Source organism: Pogoniulus pusillus, chromosome 22 (assembly GCF_015220805.1).
Source record: "Pogoniulus pusillus isolate bPogPus1 chromosome 22, bPogPus1.pri, whole genome shotgun sequence".
Classification (NCBI taxonomy): Eukaryota; Metazoa; Chordata; class Aves; order Piciformes; family Lybiidae; genus Pogoniulus; species Pogoniulus pusillus.
The window spans coordinates 85,922-109,876 of record NC_087285.1 but is presented as its reverse complement, the minus strand read 5'-3'; the positions used below and the strand labels follow the sequence as shown (position 1 = coordinate 109,876).

Below are 23,955 nucleotides of genomic sequence, written 5' to 3'. Positions count from 1 at the left end.
GTTGCACGTTTTTGTAGTCTGTTGCAACCCTAAGGTGTAGAAGTGCTGAAGGCAATCGTCCTGTCCCAGTTGGATTTTTTTGCCCTCCAGCCAACCTTTCCTCTGGTGGACAAGGGCAGTGCCAGTGCTGCTGTGCACTGCTGAACTGCAGCGCTTCACTGGTGCTGTGTTAATGCCAGTTAGTGAGCTGAAAGCCTGGAGCGGGTGTGATGGCATTGCTTCACGAGATGGCTCATGAGCTGCTGGCAATGTCAGTGTGAGTTGCTGAAGTCTGGCAAGGAATCCTTAGGTTTCTTGGGGCCAGTGTCAGACTGAAGCCTGAGGGCATAGTGTGGCTCTCCCTGGTAGAGGGAGGCAGGATCAGAGGTGGCTCTCACCTTGTGTCCCATTGGCAGGACAGGCCATCTGCCTGTTGGAGATTCACAAGAGCAGCATCTGTCCTGTTTCCTGTGTTCAAGATTTGTAATCGAGGAATGGATTTGGGGAAATAGGAGTTAACTCCAATTTCATGCAAATGTGTGTAAAGGGATGTTGGAACCACTGCTGCAAGGTCATCTGAGCTAGAAATCTGTGTGTTAGACTAAGCTGAATCAGCTCCCAGAAACTGGAGGCAGAAGTTCTTAGCTGCTTTACTCGGGAGAGTGTGAGGCTGCACTGGGCAGCTTGCCAGCTGTGCCAAACAAAGAAAAAAAGTAAACTTTAAAGAAAATCCTGAAGTTTTGTACCCTCAGTAGTCAGAGGGGTGATGAATCAGTGGGTGCTGGAAGACTACTTGATGTTAGATCTTATTTTAAACAGGAGTGTAGGGTATCAGTACAGAGTTTCTCCGCATTTCTCCTGCCTGTGTGTTCTCTTTCACACTGATAGGATTGTTGCTATGTGGGAAGTGCTGAGCATACACTTGTGTGGTTCAAGCATGTGAAGATAACCTAAAGTATTCAAGGAATACCTTGGACATTTTATTCATGGTTGTGAAATGTAGAGAATTTGTGGAACCTGCAACAGCAGCGAATATGTTACATTGAAGACCTTTAAACTAACTCAAACAGAGACCCTCTGTGCCCCCCTGCTTCTTGTGTGTATCGCATATCTAGAGCTGCAAGATCTGAGAGCATTGAGCTGGTGTGTCTCATGAGGAAGGGCCAGGGTGATTTGGTGCCTTGTATTTCAGAAGAAATAATCTTTAGAAGTCCAATTAGTATCTTGCACTTCAGTGCATTGAGGAAGACAAGGGTGTTGCATTAACTGCTGCTGCTGTAAGTGGTGCTCCATGGTGTGCAGATGAAGTGTGCCCTTCTGACCTGAAACCTTTCATCTAAACCTGGATTGGTCGTGAATGTGACTGCATGAAGCATGAGGCAACTCTGAACTCAGGTGTGGGCTTTCTTGCTTCACTGTGGCATCCAGTCCTTAATGCTGGTTTCCCTACATGCCAAGGAGGATGCTCTGCTTACAAAATACACTTAGAAAGTTTCACCTCCCAGAATTTTTGACTACCACCCTGCCATGTTTACAGAGCTTAGCTGAAGTGACCCCTTTAAACTTGCTCCGGTCATGCATACACAGCACTACAGGCTGACTGAGTGGTGCTGGTGGGCATGATGAGGATTTGGGCAAGACCCTTCCCTCTGAGTAACTCCTGCTGTGCAGTTTGTCAGTGGAATTGGGAAGGTTGAGTTGGGAAAGGTTTGCAAAAGTCTCTCACAGGCATTGCAGGTTGGAGTTCATCCTTCAGTGTCCCCAGGTGCTTGAAGGAATTGGGCAAAATGCAGTTGTGGTGCTTGCACTCACGGTAAAGTGCATTTGCAGCTAGACCATTCCTTGAAGTTCTAGATCTCCATAATGAAGTCTCTGACAGGTAGTGAATCAGTAAGAACAAACTGAAGGGAGCACAGTCATTTCTCAGCTTCCTTGGTTTTGTTGACTGTCTCCTGCCATCTGCTTCTCTTCCACCCTCCCTGGGTTATTGTAACTGTGAGACCTGATCAATGGTGTATGCTGTCATGGGTCAGCTTGCATTGGGAGCCTTTACTGGAGCCTAGGCATGTCTTTAGGTGAAGGACTTCTGAATTCCAGGTGAAGCTGGTGTTCCTGGGGATTAGTTTTGTGCTTTGCAGATGATAGAGCTCTGACAGCGTGGATTACTATTGAAGAAGGGTAACTAATTATCTTCCTATGTCATGCTCCTGGTGCACACAGACTAATGCATACAATTCTTTCCACCTCAATGCCATTTGGAGACAATAATCACAGTGCTAACTGCCAGGCAGCTGCTTTGTGCAGGACACCAGCTCATGTGTTTCTAAGAGCACTTGATTTCATTGTTTCCCCCTCCTGTGATTCTGTGATTCTACTCTTCTGATGTTAGACTGTTGCAGTTTGATAGGACTAAATATTTTTCACTATGAAGTGCCATTGCTAGGAGCAGATGAATAATGTTCTGTTACTTTTCAGCGGTGAACAGCAGAGTGCCCAGTGGTTCCACCAGCTCCCTGCACACAGCCGAGTCCCCAGCGTCTGAGCCCTGCTCACAGGCAGCTGGCACTGTGCCCTCGCAGTCAGTGCTCCCCATGTACCCTTCAGTTGACATCGATGCGCATGTGAGTTGTTGCAAGGGCTTTGCACGGGCTTGGTTTTCTCTTGAGTTCTACAAGGCAAATAAAACTGGTTCAGTACTGTCTGAAGTACACTAAACTTCTCTTTGAGTATTTTTGATTTCTGACTGTCTGTTTCTGTCTCTTCCCAACCATGCAGACTGAAAGCAATCATGACACGGCGCTGACACTTGCCTGTGCAGGAGGTCACGAGGAGCTGGTGTCTGTGCTGATAGCACGTGGGGCCAATATTGAACACAGAGACAAGAAGGGTAAGCTAAAGCAAGAATGCAGTTTGATCTTAACTATGCCTGGAAATAGCAAATTTCCATTTGGGATATGGGACTTTTTGCTGCATAAAATTACTAAAGCTTGCAAAAAGACAGAATTCCGTTCTTGCACTTCATGCATAAGTCCTGGCCATGTGAAGCCAGTGACAGTGCTGTCTTCCCAGCTGTGAAAGGAAGGGCTTCTGAGTGCTATCTTAAGCAGGTTTTGGAAATATGAAGTACTTTCGTCCTTGTGATTTATCTTCTACAAAAGACCCTAGCATACTAGGCAGCAGCCTTGGCTAGCAAAGCTAGCAGGGATCAGTTGCCAGGTTCCCAGTAACAGAGGGCAGCAAGACCTCAGGTCTTCAGATGTAAGAGAAGAAAAACACTACATCACTCTCCTTGGAACTGTCATTAATCGCTGCAGGTAAACAATGTGCATATGTGTTCGCGTGGTGGAGGTTTGTTAAACAGGATTGAAACAGACAGCTGTGACCTCTAAAGAAATGAGTTGGTCAGAACTTAATACAAGCTGATGAGTGAAATCTCAGCAGTGCTTGGTTTTGAAGAGGCTTCCATTCTATTTGGCAGGAATTAGAGCCTTGATGTGTCAGAGTCAGAAGGGTTCTGAGATGGCCATTGTCCATTAACCATTTTGTCTATTTCCTCTCCTGAATACTACTCTCCTGAGGTTGACCAGGTTCCATTTAACATGAGCTCTCATTCCCAGGTTTCACACCTTTGATCCTGGCTGCGACTGCTGGGCATGTTGGTGTAGTGGAAATTCTGCTGGACAAGGGTGGGGATATCGAGGCACAGTCTGAGCGCACAAAGGATACTCCTCTTTCATTGGCGTGCTCTGGTGGGCGCCAAGAGGTACAGACACACTTGTCCTCAAGGGGCTGGAGCTGGGTTTTGTAAATAGTTTTTGGTACAGCGGGGTTTATTTTATTTGGGTTCCTTTATGGTATGATAAATCATCCTTTTTTCAGGAAGGTTTTTAATCTCTCTAAGTGTAGCTAATTGAAGTATTTTTCTTCCAAGAGGTGAGAAAATATTATTCTTTCTTTCTTGGCTACTCCACTTTTCTTAGCTAATGATTGTTAGAACTTGGGGTCATTCTTCTGTTGATGCTTGAAGACAAGGGCTATGATGAGGGAGGTGAAGGTGTGTAATGCATAGCTTTGTTTACCAAATACTTCCCTTATGCATCCTCCCCACTCAAAACTAAAGCAGCCAGTGCAGGTGTGGAAGGGCAAGCACTAGAACTTTGTGATGGCAGTACAGAGTTATAGGGATGCTGTGCGGGACTGGTGAGCAGAGGTGCAGGGCAGGGCATGTTCCACTGGGCTTTTAAGGACCTCTCAGTCTTCTTTCAGCTGCTGCCTGACTTTAAACATTTTTCATCTTTTTTTTTTTTTTTTTTTGTCCAAATGAGACTTGTTAAACCTTTCCAACTTTTAGTCATGAGCATACTGACTTAGAAGCTGGCATGGAGATGGTGAAGGGCTCTGTTCCAGTTAGGAGAGGGGTAAGATTGGAATTGTAGAGATCAAAAATGTTGGACAAAATTGGAAAGTGTCTACTCTGACTTTGCAAATGCAGATCTTTAACAGTGGAAGTGCTACTCTCCTTGTGCCAGAAATCTACCTCTTGCGTTTCTGGCTTAGCCTATTTTTCTGCCTGTTTTGAAAATCACCTAGCCTGTCTGACTAGTAGAATGAGGCTCACTGAGGTACAGTACTTCCCCAGAAATGTTTCTGTTTCCCTCCCCTTTTCTGTCTCTTATGCAGCTTCTGCTAGAGGAGGGAAGTCCCTCTTCTTGCTTGTTTCCTTCACATCAGTACCTCTAATTTTTCCCCTGGGGTATTTTGAAGAGGCCATTGAACAGAGATGGGCAAACATAGCTCAAGGGTCATTAGATGTAAAGTCGTGGGAGTTTCTGAAAGGAACGTGGGATAGAGCTCTTGTTTGCAAACTTAAGATGCGCAGGGAGAGCTCATGTCAAAGCCTCACATTTTTATGAGGTAATCTTTGTGCACTGCTACAGGCTGTGAAGGTTAGCAGAGGTGCTCAGCACTTGCTACGTGATATACTGTATAGGTGAAGGACAGCAGGAGAGGATAGAGGGTCTCCTGTACTGTCGTAGCCATTAGTGGTGGGAACTGGTAGCTACTGGAAGGTCTGAACATGTGCTAATGTCCTTTTCCTTTCTGGATGACAGCAGAGGCCCAACGCTGTCTGATAATGTGCGTACTGTTTCCCTCAGGTGGTTGATTTGCTGTTGGCCCGGGGGAGCTAAAAAAGACATAGGAATGTGTCTGATTACACGCCACTGAGCCTTGCTGCTTCTGGTGGCTATGTTAACATCATCAAGATTCTTCTCAATGCTGGGGCAGAAATTAATTCAAGGTAATGTGCTATGTACACCATCTGAACTGCAGTGTAGCACAAAGACTCATTGCTGGCTCGGTGCTGAGGCATAGGTACTGTCATCTCTGCTGCTGTCAGACCTCCTGGCAGTGTTCTGCAGTGCTGTTACACTTTATGTTCAGGTTGTCTTAATGCTTTGAAATGGCTTTAGCTGTCAAGAGCTTCATCTTCCTTACACTAAAAATCCTTAAAATAGGAATTATCGTTGTAGCCTACAAACCTTCCCTTTCCCTTTTCTATGGTTCTGGGACCTTGGAGTAAACTGTTTTCAATAGAATCAAGCAGAGGAACCAGCCCAAGCATTCACGACAGCTCTGCCTTTTTGAAGATGCCTTTTGCAGGAAGAGGATCAAACTTGCACAGCTCTCTCTTAAGCATCCTCTGTTCATTTTAAGAACGTTTACACGTATTCTAAGACCAGAGAAGGTCTAAACTGTGCTACAAGCATGGTTTTGCTGAATGGCTCAGGTGCAGCCTTAGTTTTTAGTGTATGTTCTTGAGTCATCTGAAACTAGCAGAAGAGAAATGTATTTCTCTTGTTCAGAATCTGCTGTTGTTCACTGCCTGTGATTACTCTCATGGTTTCTCCTAACGAGTTAGTAACTGCTATCATTCCAGGTCACTGTCCATGTTTGTTTGTGTGATATGTTCCTTTCTGACTTAAAAGAAAGTATTTTGTTGCTCTTGGATGCGCTTGGGCTTCGGAAGGCTTTGCTCAGGCTCTGGGCACTGCAGTTGTGTCTGTCCCTGCAGGACTGGCAGCAAGCTGGGGATCTCTCCTCTGATGCTGGCCGCCATGAATGGCCACGTGCCTGCTGTGAAGCTGCTGCTGGACATGGGCTCTGATATAAATGCCCAGATTGAGACCAACCGCAACACAGCCCTCACCCTGGCCTGCTTCCAGGGCCGAGCAGAGGTGGTTAGCCTGCTCCTGGACAGGAAGGCCAATGTTGAGCACAGGGCAAAGGTAAGTCTGGGAGTCACCTTTCCTTGCTACTGACTTCGGACAGGTTGTTTCTCTGAGTCATCAACTTGCTTTGAATTGTCCTGTTACTTTGAGCCTCTTGGGGCTCAGAGGATTTATTAAGTGTTCTGAAATACTTTACTGGGGGAGGTTGTGCATTAGAGAAAAGCTGACTGATGCTCTGAGTTCCTAATGATTGTCTCCTGTTCTGTAGTGATTATCCTTTCAGTTTAAGCTTGATGTGATGCTTGTTGAAGTATTTTGACTTTTGAGGGCAGTCTAGCAGGAGGACTTACAAAGGAGTGTTACTTAGAGATTTCTTGTCTACTGCAGAAGTAGTGCAGTCAGGCTTTGTAAAGCTTTTACCTTGCTGTGGAACCCATGGCTTCAGTACTGTGACTTTCTATGCCTCTGAAATACTCCACAGGTCCCATCCTTTGGTGCTCTGGGACAGCTTTGTGTCTCCTGCCATAAAGCAAGCTTAAAGCTTGTGTAGACAGCCAGACTGATTTCCCCAGCACAAAGGAATTTTTGGTAACTTCTAAGGCTGCTGAAATAATTGCTGTGTCTGTCTACCCTGCCTGCTTCTGGAATGACTGTGGCTGGAGAAAAGGGGATATGGATAAAAGCCAGCTCTCAAATGGTCAGTTGGACATGTTAGCAGCTGGTATAAGTATTTAACAGTCTACCCTGGCATCTAAATTGGGCTGAAATGAGTTTCAGTGCTAAGGAAGGCTAGGAAAGAGCTACGCAGTCAGGCTTGGAGTCTTGTTGTAGAAACACCTGATGTGTCTTACTTTAGATCTGCTCTAACCTCTATTTTAGAGATCCTGTGAGACAGGTATCTGGTGGCAGTCAGCAGATTGCCTGGATTTGTACAAATCCAAGCTCGGGGTGTTTGGGTTTTGTTGGGGCTGTGTTGGTTGGTTGGTGGGTGTTTGTCCTTGGTTCTGTGGAGTTCTTTTAGTGTTTGCTGTTTGGTTGTTTTTCTGTTTGGGTCTCCTTTTTTTCCCCTTCTTTTTAAGAAAGGCTGATTGAAGTTAGGCTCTGAAACTAATTTTAAGCAGCTGAATAAATAAATCTGCTTTCCTGGTGTAGGAAACATGCATGTTGTGTCTGAAGTGTACTGCACACATTTCACGTGGTGTACCTCCCTCTCTTGGCACAGACTGGTCTCACGCCTCTGATGGAAGCGGCTTCAGGAGGATATGCAGAGGTTGGAAGAGTTCTCCTTGATAAAGGAGCAGATGTGAATGCTCCACCTGTGCCTTCCTCGAGAGATACAGCTTTAACAATTGCAGCAGATAAGGGTCACTACAAGTTCTGTGAGCTCCTAATTAACCGGTAAATGTTTCTTCTCTTTTGCTCATGTTTGCTCTGTAGCTACATTCCTGTGGTAAGGGCACTCTGCTTTGTGTTGCCTCATAAAATGGAGAGCAAAGGGAATAGTGAGCTTTGGAAGTACGATGTAGCATCTGTTCCTTACTCTCCAGCATTATCTCAGAGAATGTTGCTACTGCAGTGTTCATTAGGCTAATCAGGCACCTGGGCCTAGGGTGGGCAAACAGCACCTGGCTTGGCAGCTCTGTTGGCTGCACAATTCCCACCTGAGCAATCCATTGTAATCCTGCAATTCCTGCTGTTAACTGTGGGGCAAAGCCTGGAAGTAGCTCTCGAGCTCTGCAAGTGTAACTCCATGTGCTGCTAAAATCTCAAGGGACTGCTTTGTCCTGTGAGGAGCCCCCCACATGAGTGATGAAGGACCCCTGGTAGCTGCATAGCTGCAGTGCATTAAAGGTTGCACTGGGTGAGCATTTGTCCCTGTAAGAGAGCTTTAAATAACCCCGTGGCACTGTTCTGCTCCCGTGGCACTGTGCTGCGACTGAAACTCAGATTTCAAGGATAGAATTTCTCTCTCTATGACTGCAGTCGTTCTGTGGCCTGTTACGCTCTGATCTCACCCCTGTTCTTTCTCAGAGGGGCACACATTGATGTTCGGAACAAGAAAGGGAACACCCCTCTGTGGTTAGCAGCTAACGGGGGCCACTATGATGTGGTGCAGTTGCTGGTACAAGCAGGAGCAGATGTGGATGCTGCAGATAACCGGAAAATCACACCTCTGATGTCAGCGTTTCGCAAGGTAGGAGACCCAATGCACTTGGTGCTTCAGTGCTGCATGTTTCAAAGCAGAGTTTCTTTTGGTCTGAAATGTAAATGTAAATGTTTGTTCTGGGAGAACCAAATGTACCACATAAGAACTGCTGTTTCGGTGACAGGGCTGCTGGGAAGGAGGTTGTCTGTGTGAGAGGTACAGGTGATCTCCTTTGTGAGAGGTAGAAAACACTCCATAAGCCATGTTGACTTCAGTGCTGCCAGTTAGCCCCTGTCCAAACACTCGTGCTGAGATATCACTGTCTTTAGACTGCCATAGTGCCCTCTAAACTTCTGCAGGCTGTACTGCTTGAAATGGTCCTGCTGGAGCTGGGCACAAACCCAGTCTCCAACAGCTGTCCTGATGCAGTGACAAAGGGATGAAGAGGGAGGATGTGGGCTCTCTCAGGAAGGAAGCAGGGCACCTGGTCACACAGGAGATGGGGGAGGCTGAGGTACTCAATGGCTCTTTCACCTCAGTCTTCAATGCTAAGGGCTCCAACCACAACATCCAAGCTGCAGGAGGCAGGGACAGGGACTGGGAGAACAAAGATCTGCACACCAGGCTCAAGACCTGAAGAACCTGAAGGTGTGCAAGTCCATGGAACCTGATGAGAGCCATCCACGGGTCCTGATGGAACTGGCAGATGAAGTTGCCAAGTCACTTTCCACTGTATTTGAACAGTCCTGGTGGTCTGTTGAAGTTGCCATGGACTGGAAAGGGGGAAACAGCCCCAGCTTCAAAAGAGAGGTAAAGAAGACACAGGAAAGTGCATCACCTCAGTGCCTGGCAAGATAATGGAGCACATCCTCTTGAAGACTCTGCTGGGACACATGGAAAACTAAGCTGTGTGGTTGAGACACTGGAGGGAAGAGATCCATCCAGAGAGACCTGGACAGTCTGCAGAGGTGGGCTCATGCCAACCTCATCAAGTTCAACAAGACCAGGCTGGGTGACAAGGGGATTGAGAGCAACCCTGCAGAGGGAGGACTTGGGCGTGCTGGGTGGTGAGGAGGTGCTTGCATGAGCCAGCAACGTGTGCGGGCAGCCCAAAAGCCACCTGTGTCCTGGGCTGCATCAGCAGCAGTGTGGCCAGCTGGCCAGGGAGGGGGATTCTGACCTCTGCTCTGCTCTTCTGAGGCCCCACCTGCAGCACTGTATCTGACTCTGGAGCCCCCAGCACAAGGATGATGTGGAACTGTTGGAGAGGGTCCAGAGGAGGCCACCAAGATGATCAGAGGGCTGGAGAACCTCCCCTGTGGGGACAGGCTTGGAGAGTTGGGACTGTTCCACTTGGAGAAGAGAAGGCTCCAGGGAGACCTTAGAGCAGCCTTGCAGTACCTGAAGGGGCTCCAGAAGGGCTGGGGAGGGACTTTTGACAGAAGCCTGTGGTGGTAGGACCAGGGGCAATGGTCTGACAGTAGAGCAGGGTGGATTTAGGTTGGGTGTTAAAAAGAAATTCTTTATGCTGAGGGTGGTGAGACACTGGAAGAGGTTGCCCAGAGAAGTGGATGCCTCATCCCTGGAAGTGGTTTAAGAGCAGGCTGATTAAGGCTTTGGGCAACCTGGGCTAGTGGGAGATGTCCCTGCCCATGGCAGGGGAGTTGGAATTGGTCCCTTCCAACTTGAGCCATTCTGTTACTCCTTTGTCCTTCTGCTCCTTTTCTAATTTGTTGATGAGTGGGACACTTTCTGCAGACAGCCTTTTCTTTTTGGCAGGAACAACATTTCTCTGTGGTTAGGTTGTTGAATGCGAGGAGCACAACTGCAGGAGAGATTGATTAGCTGTAGCTGTTTTGCCTGTAGAAGAATATCCAGAGTGTCCAGCTCTTCGGACAAACACAATCTGAGGTGGCACTGCTGTCCTGCCACTGCTCTCAGGGAGCTTCAGAGGCAACAGTTGGATGCTCTTCATGTGGCTGCATGGAGTACCCAAACACAGAGTGGCTGCAGCAGCAGAGGAATGTGTCTGCCAGTGGCAGTTCCCTGATCAGATTCAACTCTGTGATTGAACAAAGGTAGCTCTGTGGTGTGAGTAGCAGGAGAGTAGGTTGGAGTGACAGGCTCTAAGGAGAGTTTTCTTGGCTGTTACTAGAAATACTGCTGCTTCTGCCCTTGAGCCTGGCTTGGTCCTTGTGTTTTAAAATAAAACTTGATCTGTGGTAGGGGTTGTCTGTAGCACCATGCTGGAAGGGCAGCAGCGGCGCTGACAGCATTGAGCAGACAGTAACTGCCTTGCTTCTTGCACAGCAGCTTGCCACAAATGTTCTTGCTTGTCTTTTGTCTTGGACTATAGATACCAGAGTTGTATTTTGCTGCTGAGTGTTGATTGTTGTATGCAAGAGGTGAGGATTTTCTTGGCTGTTCTAGGGGCACGTGAAAGTGGTTCAGTTCCTGGTGAAAGAAGTGAACCAGTTCCCTTCAGACATCGAGTGCATGCGCTACATAGCAACCATTACTGACAAGGTGAGTTTGGTGGTGGGTGAGGCCTCTGCCCCTTGCCTTCAGTGAGAATACCCACAACAGATCCTGAAACACTGGAGAAAATGGCCATTGAGGGTTTGAATAGGTTTGATTGGGAGGTTTGGGCACAGCTCATTTTTAATACAGAACTTAAATAGAACACCTTCTTCAGCTGAAGCAGTTGGTGTGTTTGTGAATACAGGGAAGCTGACCTCAGGTTTGTAGAGCAAGCCTCACTCTGAGGCTTTATGTTGTGATTTATTATGGACATAGTAAAACGAGTTTGTGTTTCAGGACCTGTTGAAAAAGTGTCACCAGTGTGTGGAGACAATTGTGAAAGCTAAAGACCAACAGGCTGCAGAAGCAAACAAGAATGCAACTATACTGTTGAAAGAGCTGGACCTGGAAAAAGTGAGTAGAAAACTGCTCTTGTGTAGCTGTTTTAGTCTGAGTTTTAATCTGCTGCTCTTCAAACCATCTTATCTCATGCCAGCCTCAAAATGAAAGTGTTGGCTGGAGCAGAGTATTATAGGGCTTGAAGGTCAGATTGTAGGATCACAGGCTTCCTGTTCCAGTGGCTGCTTTTCGGTTCTGTTCTTTGGGTGTTGGCCTTTTCCTCTGGGATGGCAGCAGGACAGGGAGAGATTGAGGAGTAGCTCCAGGCTTTGGTTTTTAGTTTGTTGACTTTCTGCTTGCTGCTGCTTTCTGTTGCACTTTTTCTGCAGATAGGCTGAGGTCATTGTGCGCTCTGTTAGCTCTTTTATAGTAAACTCTTGCCACTCTCTATCTCAACCCAGAGGTTTTTCAGTGTGTTACTTTCCCTCACTCCTGTGTTGTAGGGAAAATGCTGTGGCACAGCAGCATAATTATTTAAACTATGTGTTAATCTCTGGACTGATTCCTTTTGTTGCTTCCTGGGGCAGTAGTTTCTCATAGAATCACAGAATGTCAGGGGCTGGAAGGGACATCGAAAGCTCATCCAGTCCAACCCCTGCCAGAGCAGGATCACGTACACGAGATCACACAGGAATGTATCCAGGCAGGTTTTGAATGTCTCCAGAGAGGGAGACTCCACAACCCCCCGCGGGCAGCTTGTTCCAAGATTCTGTCACCCTCACAGGGAAAAAAATTCCTCCTCATGTTTACATGGAACTTCCTATGCATCAGCTTTCACCATTGCCCCTTGTGCTGTCCATCAAGTATCACCCAGCAGAGCCTGGCTCCAGCCTCCTGGCACTCACCTTTACATGTTTTTAAACATTGATGAAGTCACCTCTCAGTCTCCTCCAAGCTCCCAGCCCCAGCTCCCTCAGGCTCTCCTCCTTACAGAGCTGTTCCATTCCCTTCAGCATCTTTCTGGCTCTGCGTTGGACTCTATCAGGCAGTTCTGTGTCCCTCTTGAACTGGGGGGCCCAGAACTGAACATCGTACTCCAGATGTGACCTTGCTAGGGCAGAGTAGAGGGGCAGAAGAGCCCCTCTCAACCTACTAACCACAGCCCAGAATGGCATTGCCCCTCCTGGCCACCAGACCACACTGCTGGCAATGCTCACCCTCCCATCCACCAGGACCCCCAAATCCTTTTCCCCTTTGCTACCTTCCAACAGATCATTCCCCAACCTATACTGATACCTGAGGTTGTTCTTTCCCAGGTACAAGACTCTCCCCTTGCCCTTGTTGAATTTCATTCAGTTTCTCTCTGCCCAATCCTCAGCCTGTCCCAGTCTGGCTGAATGGCAGCACAGCCTTCTGGTATGGCAGCCACTCCATGCAGTTTGGTGTCATCGGCAAACTTGCTGACAGTGCACTCTGTGCCCTCATCCAGGCCATTGAGGATCACGAGTTAGTGGAGTTTTCAATATGCAGGGAGGTAGGGAGGCACTACAACAAAACCCACACCTTGGACTTTCGGAGGGCAAACTTCAATTTGCTTAAGAAACTTATTTCCAAAGTCCCCTGGGCAGCAGTGCTTGAGAACAAAGGGGTCCAGGATAGTTGGACCTACTTTAAACAGGAGCTGTTGAAGGCACAGGAGCTGGCAGTTCCCATGTGCCGAAAGATGAGCCGGTGGGGAAGGCGACCAGCCTGGATGAGCAAACAGCTCCTGAAGGAATTGGGGAAAAAAAGAGGGTGTATCAGCTCTGGAAGGAGGGGAAGGCTTCTCCTGACGTGTTTAAGGAGGTAGCCAGACTATGCAGGAGAAAAATTAGAGAGGCTGAGGCCCAGCTAGAACTTAGGCTGCCACCTCTGTGAAGGATAATAAAAAGCACTTTTAGAAATGTATCAGTGCTAAAAGGAAGGGCAAGAAGAGCCTCCACTGCTTACTGGACCAGGAGGGGAACACTATAACTGATGATGTAGAAAAGGCTGAGGTCCTGAATGCCTTCTTCAGCTCAGTTTTCAACAGTAAGGAGGGAGGAGTTCAGGGCAAGTGGCCTCTTGAACTGGGGGATGGGGTCGGGGAGCAGTGTGTTCCCCTGGAAATTCCTGAAGAATTAGTTCAGGACCTGCTGAGCCATCTGGTCACCCACAAGTCCATGGGACCAGATGGGATCCATCCCAGGGTGCTGAGAGAGCTGGCAGCTGAGCTGGCCAAGCTGCTCTCCATCATTTTCCAGCAGTCCTGGCTCACCAGAGAGGTCCCAGGAGACTGGAAACTGCCAACGTGGTCCCCATCCACAGGAAGGGTGGGATGGAGGAACCTGGGAACTACAGACCTGTCAGCCTGACCTCAGTGCCAGGGAAACTGATGGAGCAGGTTAGCTTGGGGGTGATAAGAGCGCACCTGAGGGATGGCAAAGGGCTCAGGTCCAGCCAGCATGGGTTTAGGAAGGGCAGATCCTGCCTCTCCAACCTGATCTCCTTCTATGATCAGGTGACTGCTTGGTGGCTGTGGGGAGGCCTGTGGATGTGGTCTGTCTGGACTTCAGCAAGGCCTTTGACACTGTCCCCCACAGCAAACTGCTGGCTAAGCTATCAGCCCATGGCTTGGATGGCAACACTCTGTGCTGGGTTAGGAACTGGCTGGAGGGCTGAGCCCAGAGAGTGGTGGTGAATGGTGCCACATCCAGCTGGCAGCTGTCACTAGTAGTGTCCCTCAGGGATCTGTGCTGGGCCCCATCCTCTTTAACATCTTCATAGATGGTCTGGATGAGGGCATGGAGTCAGTCATCAGCAAGTGTGCAGATGACACCAAGCTGGGGGCAGATGTGACTGAGTTGGAAGGCAGAAGGGCTCTGCAGCGGGACCTTGACTGCCTGCACAGATGGGCAGAGGCCAATGGGATGGGGTTCAGTAGCTCCAAGTGCAGGGTGCTGCACTTTGGCCACAACAACCCCATGCAGAGATACAGGCTGGGGTCGGAGTGGCTGAGAGCAGCCAGACAGAGGGATCTGGGGGTGCTGATTGATACCCGCCTGAACATGAGCCAGCAGTGTGCCCAGGTGGCCAAGAGAGCCAGTGGCATCCTGGCCTGCATCAGGAATGGTGTGGTCAGCAGGAGCAGGGAGGTCATTCTGCCCCTGTACTCTGCACTGGTTAAGACCACACCTTGAGTGCTCGTGTTCAGTTCTGGGCCCCCCAGTTTAGGAGGGACATTGAGATGCTTGAGCATGTCCAGAGAAGGGCGACGAGGCTGGGGAGAGGCCTTGAGCACAGCCTACGAGGAGAGCGCATGGGGAGCTGGATTGGTTAGCCTGGAGAAGAGGAGGCTCAGGGCAGACCTCATTGCTGTCTACAACTACCTGAGGGGTGGTTGTGGCCAGGAGGAGGTTGCTGTCTTCTCTCAGGTGGCTGGCCAGCACCAGAATGAGATGACCCACCAGCCTCAGGCTGTGCCCAGGGGAGATTTAGGCTGGAGGTGAGGGAGCAAAGTTCTTCACTGAGAGAGTCATTGGACACTGGAATGGGCTGCCCGGGAGGTGGTGGAGTCGCCCGTCCCTGGAGCTGTTCACAAGGCAGGATTGGACGTGGCACTTGGTGCCATGGTCTGGCCTTGAGCTCTGTGGTAAAGGGTTGGACTTGATGATCTGTGAGGTCTCTTCCAACCCTGATAATACTGTGATACTGTGATATTGGAGAGAACTGGTCCCAGTACTGATCCCTGTGGGACCCCTCTAGTCACAGGCCTCCAACTAGATTCCATCCCATTGACCACAATTCTCTGGCTTCTTTCCTTCAACCAGTTCCCAATCCACCAATCTAGTCTACAGTAGTCTAGAGAGAGAGACAATGAAGGCCTTTGTCTTCTCTGACTCTGCCTTCTTTGTGTCCTCTGTCACCAAGGCACCTACCTCATTCAGCAGAGGGCCTACATTGCCTCTAACATTAGCTTTTCCTTCAATGTATTTGAGGAAGCCCTTTTTGTTATCCTTGATCTCCCTTGCAAAGTTGAGTTCCAACGAGGCCTTAGCCTTCCTAGTTGTTTCCGTACACCCTCTGACAACAGCCCTATACTCCTTCCAGGTTCCATCCCCTCCTTCCATGATCTGTAGACTCTCTTCTTCCACTTAAGTTTGCTTAGCAGTTCCTTACTTAACCATGTAGGTCTCCTGGCTCCCTTTCTCAATTTCCCACTTGCTGGGATGCACTGATCTTGAGCTTGGAAGAAGAGGTCCTTAAGTGTTAACCAACTGTCACGGGCCCCTCTGCCTTCTAGTGCCCTGTCCCATGAGATTTCACCCAAGAGTTGCTTGAACAGGCCAAAGTTTGCCCTCCTGAAATCCAGGGCTGTAGTCCTGCTTGATATCCTGTTCCTACCAGACAAGATTTTGAACTCCACCATCTCATGATCACTGAGGCCAAGGATGCCCTCAACCTTTACTGCTTCAACCAGACCCTCATGGGTCAACGGTCAACCAGACCTACACTGGTGAGGATAAGATCCAGCAATTCTCCCCTGTGACTCCTCTATGTGTTTTCCTCCATCTAATATACCAAAAGTGAAGCAGATACTGAGAATGTGACAAACTGGAACTGTCTCCAGCAACTGTGTTCTCCTTTTTGGGAAAGCTAGGACTTGACAACAGCTCCTTTGTGTAGCAGCTCTGTTGCGTTGCATCAGTGTAGGTGAAGTGTGGAAGAGGGAGCTCCTCAGCCTCAGTGGTGCCACGCATGGTATGCTCTGGATATTGTGGCAGACATTCTCCAGAAGCATTTTGTGCATCTCGGTGTTACAAAGCAGAGCCTACAAGCTGCCTCATGAACTATAAGGAGTTGAGCAGGCAGTGGGGGAAAATCAGCTTCTCCCTCACTGGGGACACTGTGAAGTGTCTTAAGATGTGACACCTTGGGCACTCCTCATTGGGCTCTCTTAACGGAGGCTCTTAGAGTTTTGGACAAACAAGTTGCAGATTTCCCAAGCCACTGCGGTTTTAAACCTCCAGCAAATCTGTGCGAAGCTGCAGTGTAGCACAGCTGCTTTTCCTGATTCGTATATTCAGTAATAGTGATCAAAGAAAGAGAGCAGGTTTTTTTTTCTGTAGTATTTCTGGAAGATGATTTTGAGTGAAAGAATGTGAACATTGCTGCAAAAATATGAGTGAGGTTATTAAGGGTTTTTGAGAAAAGACTGAGTTGATGATAAGAGATTTGTCTGGTTTTCCAGGGAAATTCTATTTTTATAATGCCTCAGGCTTGGTTGTTATTTTATTCTTATCCCTCAGAAATGTTAAGACCCACAGGTTGTGTTGTTTTGTAAGAGGTATGTCCAGGTTCCAAGTCAGGAATGATTCAGTATCTGACAAAATCCTTCTCATCCATTGGGTCCTCTCCTTTCTCTCTCTGCCCCAGATTTTTAGGGTAGTTCTGAATTTGAAATGTAATGTAGTCTCAAAAATTTAAAATGTGGATTCTTTTCTCCTGCATAGTCAAGAGAGGAAAGCAGAAAACAAGCCCTTGCAGCTAAAAGGGAGAAAAGAAAGGAAAAGAGAAAGAAGAAGAAAGAGGAACAAAAAAGAAAACAAGAAGAAGATGAAGAAAACAAGCCTAAAGAAACTCTGGAACTGCAAGAAGATGATGATGATGAAGAAAATGATGATGAAGGTACAGGATAAGTGTTTCTGTGAATGGGGTAGTTGTGGGGGTGGGTTTTGTTTTTTAACTTTCTAGGTAATGGAGGCTGTTTGAAAGCTCCCTTCTCTGTAACTGGAATGTTGTTGCACGACTTCTGCCCCAGTTCTTTCCTCTGCTCTGGAAGGTTCCCCATGAAACTCCTTTGTCCGCTTTTTCCTCCTCCTTTGTTCCCAAAAGTCTTTCACCCTTGGAGGATTGAGGGCTGAATGAATTTACAGCCTGGAGTCTGACAGCTCAACAAGGAGCAGAACTTTACCTTTAGAATCTTCAGTCAGGGCACTGATGTCTGCGTGTTGTGGGTTCTGCTTGTGTCACAGCTGTTTCTCTTGCAGCGGAGCAAGAAGTCCCTATAGAGCCTCCCAGTGCAACTACTACAACTACAATTGGAATTTCTGCCACGTCAACCACTTTCACAAATGCCTTTGGGAAGAAGAGAGCCAATGTTGTGACCACCCCCAGCACAAATAGAAAAAACAAGAAAAATAAAACAAAAGAGACTCCTCAGAACATGCAGATCATCCTGCCAGACCAGCATATATCTTTAGCACAGCAAAAAGCAGATAAAAATAAAATAAATGGAGAGCCAAGAGGCGGTTGTGCAAGTGGGAACAGTGACTCAGATAACCTGGACAGCACAGACTGCAACAGTGAAAGCAGCAGTGGGGGAAAGAGCCAGGAGCTGAACTTCACAATGGACACCAACTCCTCAGAGCGGCGCTACACCTCCCTGCTCAGCCCCTCTCAGGATGACAAACCTGGTGCCTTGACTCCAAAAGCTCCAGCCAGGTGAGCCTCCTGGTGCCTCCCTGGCCTTCACAGACTCTCTAGCTTAAGCTTTACATCAGGTGATGTCTTCCCAAAGTCTTGAGAGACTGAGTTGGCTTTCTTTGCTGAGCTAATTACTGCTGCGAAGCCTGTTGAAGTGAACCTGTTTAAAATTACTAAGCAATGCTTCTTTGTACATTGCTGTTGCCATTGCTGGCCAGTTTTTAAACACTGCTTCAGCAGCTGCATTGCTCTGTGCTGTTCAAGCATCACTTGGTGCATTGTCCAGCTTCATTAGAATAGATTCTGAAATGAATGTGCTGGCAGTTTAAAAAGGAAGTTCCAACTTGCCTGTGTGTAAAATTGGCTGATGATTTCATTATTAACCTATTCGAATTGCAATCTCTTTTAAGGAAGGAAGAAGTTGATGACTCTGAGCATTTCACCTGCCAGGTTGATGGCCAGTTTGATTTAACCTTGTCAAGCCAGAGGTGAGAGCCAGAAAAGTTCAGTCAATGTGTAGAGGACATATGAGTGGTTTGGAAAACATTCACTTGCCAGTTGCTTTTGTAACACCAATTCCTAAACAGCTCCTTGGTCTACATCAAAAAGCTTAGATCTTCATCTGTGTCTTATTTTGGTCCTTGTTTATTTTTGTATCTAAGCAATGTGAGTCCCATCCTCTGCAGTGTTCTTTTTTCTCTTCTTGCACTGAAGGAGGGGAGAGGGTGTGGGGGCTGCTCTGCAAAACACCTGGCTGGCTGAGGCACCCAGCTGCATAAAGAAACACAATCATGATGGGATCAGAAGAGGCAGAAGTGAGGGGGGCTATTGCTAGGTCAGTTGGCACTTATCTGGGAGTAGGAAGAGAAATGGCCTTGTGTTTTTTTGGGGGGTGTGTATTTTTATTCCCAGGTGAAAGTTAGGTGCAGAGTGAGTGGCTTTGCCAACCCTTTTGGTCGAGGGGTGTCTGTTCTGAATCACCCTTAGGAATGCTGGAAATCGGGCTTGGTCTGTTCTGTGCAATGCACATGCAGTGTTTGTGCCTTGGACCTTTCCTCCGAGCCCTGAAACCCTGTGCAGTTCATCACATCAGGGCTAATTGGATGCATTCTACTTCTCTTTAGAAGCAGTGCTTCTGTTAGAGAAATACATCTGGGACATCAGTACTGAAATGGGGAGAGTGTATCTCATTACCCTGTGCAGGTGCTCTGAGTCTTTCCCTGGGCAGACTTTGCCTGGGAATAATTTCTGGATTTCCACTTTGGAAATTCATTTTCTCTTTAGTTGTAAATGTGGCAGTGACAAGGCTGCTGGAATGACACAGAAATTCTGTACAGTGAGGGTGGTGAGACCCTGGAACAGGTTGCCCAGGGAGATTGTGGATGCCCCCTTCCTGAAGATGTTCAAAGCCAGGGCAGATGAGACCTTGAGCAGTCTGGGCTAGCCGGGGTTGTCCCTGCTCATGGCAGGGAGATGGAACTGGGTGGTCTTTAAGGTCCATTCCAACCCAACCTATGCTGTGACTCTGTAATTCATATTTATGCTTTTCTGAATGCACTCCTACACCTTTTCAGGCAAAGCAGAACAAAATGCAGTAAACTTACTGCTTTTCTGTCATCTGCATTTTCTTGTTCTGTGTCAATGTGAGGACAAGAACTTTAAAATGCCTTGAGCCAGGTGCATGACTAGAGCTCAAGTGCACTAAAGTGAAGAGAGAAAATGCATCTATTTGAAAAGGTGTGCTAGCTAGAGGCTGCTGTTCATGTAGTCAGTACCCTTGTGTTCCATAAATGCGGTCATAGTATAATCAGGTTGTCCACAAGAAGGCACAATAAACATCGAATGCTGTGAAGAATGGGCAACTAACTGGCAGAAGAAAGACTTTACACATAATGAAGAGCAGAATTGAAGCTTAGCAGGATAGCTGAGGTCCTCTCTAAATTTTCCAGCAGTGCTGCTTTTTTTGTTCACCTCTACGTTTAGCCTAACAGGAGACTGCCTGTTCTCTCTCTCTCTCCCTCTCATTTTATCTCATACCCAAGCTTTGTATTGTTTGTATCACTGTATTTTTGCTACAGGTGTGTTAGTTACAAGTATTGCTGTCTGGGCACCTGCTTCCAAATTGATGTCACTGGGGCTGGAATATGCTCAAATGTCTCTGCCTCAGTTACCCACAGATACAGCAGAGGGTAGGGGTAGAACCACTTTCCAGGGAATCACTGACAGTAAGAGCTGGAAACCAAGACTTTTTCAAGTACATAGTGAGAAAATACATTATTACCAAAGTTCCTGTTCTTAAGAAGCCATTCTCAAAGGAGAGCACAGTAGACTTGGAATCGGGATCTCGCTAAGGGAGTAGCTGCTTACTGCCTCTCACAGTGCTTCTGGTCAGTCCTCCACTTTGTGGAGGAAAGGCACAGGCTGTTGACTAAAAGGTAAAAAACTACCTATGAAGTCACCCTCCAGTCATTGTCAGGAAATAAGGGTGGGAGCAGTTTGTGCTTGCAGTTGTGAGTACAGGCATGTGGGCTGTAATACTGTGCTCTGGTTCTGTCGTTTGTAATCAGCACACTTCTGTTCCCAGGCTTGATGGTGAATCTCATTCAAATTCTTTGTCAACTACTTACAAATCTGTTTCCCTGCCTCTGACCTCTCCTAATGTGAAGCTGAATCTCACTAGTCCAAAAAGAGGCCAGAAAAGAGAAGAAGGCTGGAAAGAAGTGGTTAGAAGGTAAAGACTTTAATTCTTTCTTTAAAAACTGTGAACTTTCTAGCCTGAAAATGATTTTCCAATGCAGAATGTCCAGCAAGCTTACCGAGTTGTCAAATTGATTGCTTAAAAAAATCCACTCCCTTACTCTTGCAGTGCTGTGAACATGAATTGCAGTACTAGTTTGTGGCAACTCCTCGTTAACTTAGCATCAGTGTGATAGAAGCACTTTGTTTAGCATGAGGGAGCCTCTCCACTGAGTAAAGGACATGGGAATAAGCGTGAAAGAAGAGAGAGCAGATGGCAGCCAAAGCCCCTACAGTGGATGATTGTTTGTGCATGAGCTAGAGGCAAGGGTGGATGTTAGCAGAAGTGGATGGTCTCCTCAAGGCTAAAATTTGTTGTGCTTTGGGCTGTGACAATGAACCCTGAGTCCATGGAAAATGTTATTACCTTACAGTGAGTGCCAGAGGTGCAATGAGGTTGAAAGATCTTCTATAATGCAAACTTCCCCTTTGAAAATCTGCTGGGTTTTGTTATGGCAGGTGACACCCCAATGTCTTTTCTGTAACTTTCGTGGTGGCTGCTGCTTGTAACTGGAAATGATCATCTGGCTGGCCTGTGTTGTTCTCTATCATAAAGGAATACAGTAGGAAAAGACAAGTGTCAAATGCTTTCAATGCACTTTTGCTGCCTTCCTGCTCGTCATTGCCCTTCTGCAATGATAGTGGCCAAATATGTGTATTTTAGGGAATTGTAAGCCATGTGCCAAGAATGTATGGAGGATTTAATGCATCAGAGTAGTGGAGGCCACAGACTGTCCTTCATAAAGGTTAAAAAGGCAGTTTCATCTGAAAATGTAGATGTTTGAACCTGTAGAGAAGTGGCTTGGTCTTTGCTTTTTGTTGTGTTTGCCAGTGGGGTTCACAGTGACATGGCCTTGCTGAATGTGTGGTTCCAGACTGCCCACTGCTTGGTGAATCATGTGGGCCTCATTAAACAGGCAACTGACTCTTCAACAGGCCCTGCCAGCAGCCCTCAAGTTTCTCTGTCTCTCCTTCTGGGTCTCATGAGTCTCACAGGCTCAACTAAACAGTTGGGTATTGTCTGCTCTTCTGCTGGAGATGGTAGGGTTCTAGGGATGGCATCGGGCCTGGCATCATAAAGAACAGGTCCGTAACTGCACTGGTGTTTGCTGTGCCCTGGCTGATGGAAGAGGTTTTTGGTGACTTCAGATGCAGAATGCCTAAGAGCTGCAAGCTTTCCTTCTCTGAAGCCTCTTCTGTTCTCAGCAAGAATTTTCTCCTCATGAGTAACTCCTTGCCTAGAAGGGATAGTTGTCAAAAGTACCCAGTGGAAACATCCTTTCTGCCCTTTTGCAGGCAAGTGGGCAGAGTTTTGAAAGACCCTGCCCCTAGCAGCACTCTGCAGCCAGCACCAATGGAGCAATTTCAGCTGCAGAGGGGAGGCCGCTGCTGTTCAGGAGCAAAAAGGTACTGCTGTGGGCACTTCTCCAGGTGAAAAACATCAGGCTTGATGGGCAAAGAGGGGAACAGCAGTGGGTGAAGGGTGGCCAGGGGCATGGGCACTAGAGAGAGCTGTCCTGGAGCAGGAATGTCTCCATATGTGGTGACATGGGGTTCCTAGAGGGCTGAGGTAGAAGCAGACCAAGGTACATTTAGGAGACCTGTGAGTAGCATGGGCATATTTTGAAAGTGAGGTGGCAGTGGAGGCTCCAGTCTGGGGAGGGTGTGACTGGGGTATCTTGTCTTGAGAGAGGAGCAGGAGTAAGGAGGGGAAAAAAGCCCAAAGCACGAAATAGCCTTGGGAGGGGAGCTGGGTGCATGCTCTGAGGGGTGAAGCATGGAAGATTAGGGAAAAAACGCACCTTGGCAATAGGAGATGATGCTCTAGTAGATTTCTGTGTGTTGGGGGACACCCATTCTATTTTAAACACATTTGAAGTCCTACAAAGTAAGAAACATTTTCCTGAGGATCAAGATACTTTGAAGTTTCCAAGATTGGAATAGCTAGGTTGGGCCTCTTCAGGGAGTGCTGACAGGGGTCTGTGCAGTGTTCAGAGGCATCTGCACACTGATCAGTGTTTTCTCAAGCCCCTTGGAATCCCCACTAATGCTCAGCGTTGAACTATTACACATCACTGCCAAGCTTAAAGCAGTGCCTGATCTTGAGAGGTTCAGCATTCAAAGTCTGGGGACAGTGCCGGCCCAGAGAGACTTGGCCGCGAGCTGGGGCAAGCACAGGTCACTTTCAGAGAGTCCTCAATACCTGCAGGCCTGCAGGGACGCACCAACACCATGGCAGTTAGAAAAGTACTAAACTCAGAACCACAGAATGGCTCAAGTTGAAGGGACCTTAAAGATCATCTATTTCCAGCACCTCTGCCATGGGCAGGGACACCTTTCACTAGACCAAGTTGCTCAAAGCCTCATCCAGCCTGATCTTTAACATTTCCAGGGATGGGGGAGTCCACAGCTTCCCTGGGCAACCAGGGAACTTCTTCCTAATGTCCAATCTCAATCTCACCTGCTCTACTTTCAATCTGTTGGCCCTCGCCCTATCACCACAGGCTCTTACAGCCAGTCCCTCTTCATCTTTCCTGTAGTCCCTGTAGGTGACTCACTGGATTACAGTGTTGTGGCCTGGCAGTGAGCCTGCTGCTGAAAATCTCTGCTGCCTTTATAGGGGCTCACATCAGCCACTTTCAGCACAGGGTTGCATGAGTTAACCATCTGCCATCTGCTTCAGTGTGCTGCCACCACTGAGCTTTCAGGTCTTAAGGTCTGAGAAAGGGTTGTGGACACAGCTGGCACTACAGAGCTGATCACTGGAAGGACAATGGAATACCACCATCTCCTTCCTCCCTTGCTGTACATGATGAGAGGAGCTAAGCCATGGGCTTTTAGATTTGAAACAGTATTATTTATGTAAATTCAGGTTTATCAGCTAAGGATTTGTCTCACTTTGAGCGTATGCAAGATAAGACAAAATCCAAAGGTATTTCTGAGATAGTATGAAGCACACACATCTGTGGTACAACAACTGCTGTTAGTGAAGCCTTATCAGGTGCTGAGAATGCTGAGTAATTTGGGTGAGAGTTTGAGAGAAGCTCTGAAGGGTGAAGAAAAGATGAACAAAAAAAAAACTTTTGCTGCCCTGAAATAGCAGAATATTGGTGCCAGTCAGCAAGGGAGCTTTGTGTGCCTTTACAGTTTGAATGAGCTTCACAGATTTGTGATCTTTGTGATACAGGTCAAAGAAATTATCTGTGCCAGCTTCCGTCGTGTCTAGAATAATGGGAAGAGGAGGATGCAACATCACAGCAATTCAGGATGTCACTGGTGCCCATATTGATGTTGATAAACAAAAAGATAAGAATGGAGAGAGAATGATCACTATAAGGTACAGTGTCTAGAAACTAAAATCTTGAATTAGTCCCCAGTGAACTCCCCCACAAGAAGTTTGTTTTCTTTTTAAAAGAGGACATCTGAAGGCCTTCTTTAGGT

General features: G+C 47.5%; 1 protein-coding gene across 1 annotated transcript in view; it reads left to right on the top strand.

Moving 5' to 3' along the window:
• The window catches only part of ANKHD1 (ankyrin repeat and KH domain containing 1), a 129,835-nt gene that overhangs the window by 90,429 nt on the left and 15,451 nt on the right, over positions 1 to 23,955 (top strand). The window contains 15 exon segments of the mRNA XM_064161343.1: positions 2,455 to 2,600; positions 2,755 to 2,866; positions 3,597 to 3,742; positions 5,136 to 5,278; positions 6,053 to 6,266; positions 7,432 to 7,607; positions 8,241 to 8,403; positions 10,786 to 10,881; positions 11,173 to 11,289; positions 16,746 to 16,920; positions 17,283 to 17,736; positions 18,129 to 18,206; positions 20,303 to 20,449; positions 21,811 to 21,921; positions 23,702 to 23,851. Of these exon segments, the coding sequence (XP_064017413.1) occupies positions 2,455 to 2,600; positions 2,755 to 2,866; positions 3,597 to 3,742; positions 5,136 to 5,278; positions 6,053 to 6,266; positions 7,432 to 7,607; positions 8,241 to 8,403; positions 10,786 to 10,881; positions 11,173 to 11,289; positions 16,746 to 16,920; positions 17,283 to 17,736; positions 18,129 to 18,206; positions 20,303 to 20,449; positions 21,811 to 21,921; positions 23,702 to 23,851 (2,428 nt within the window).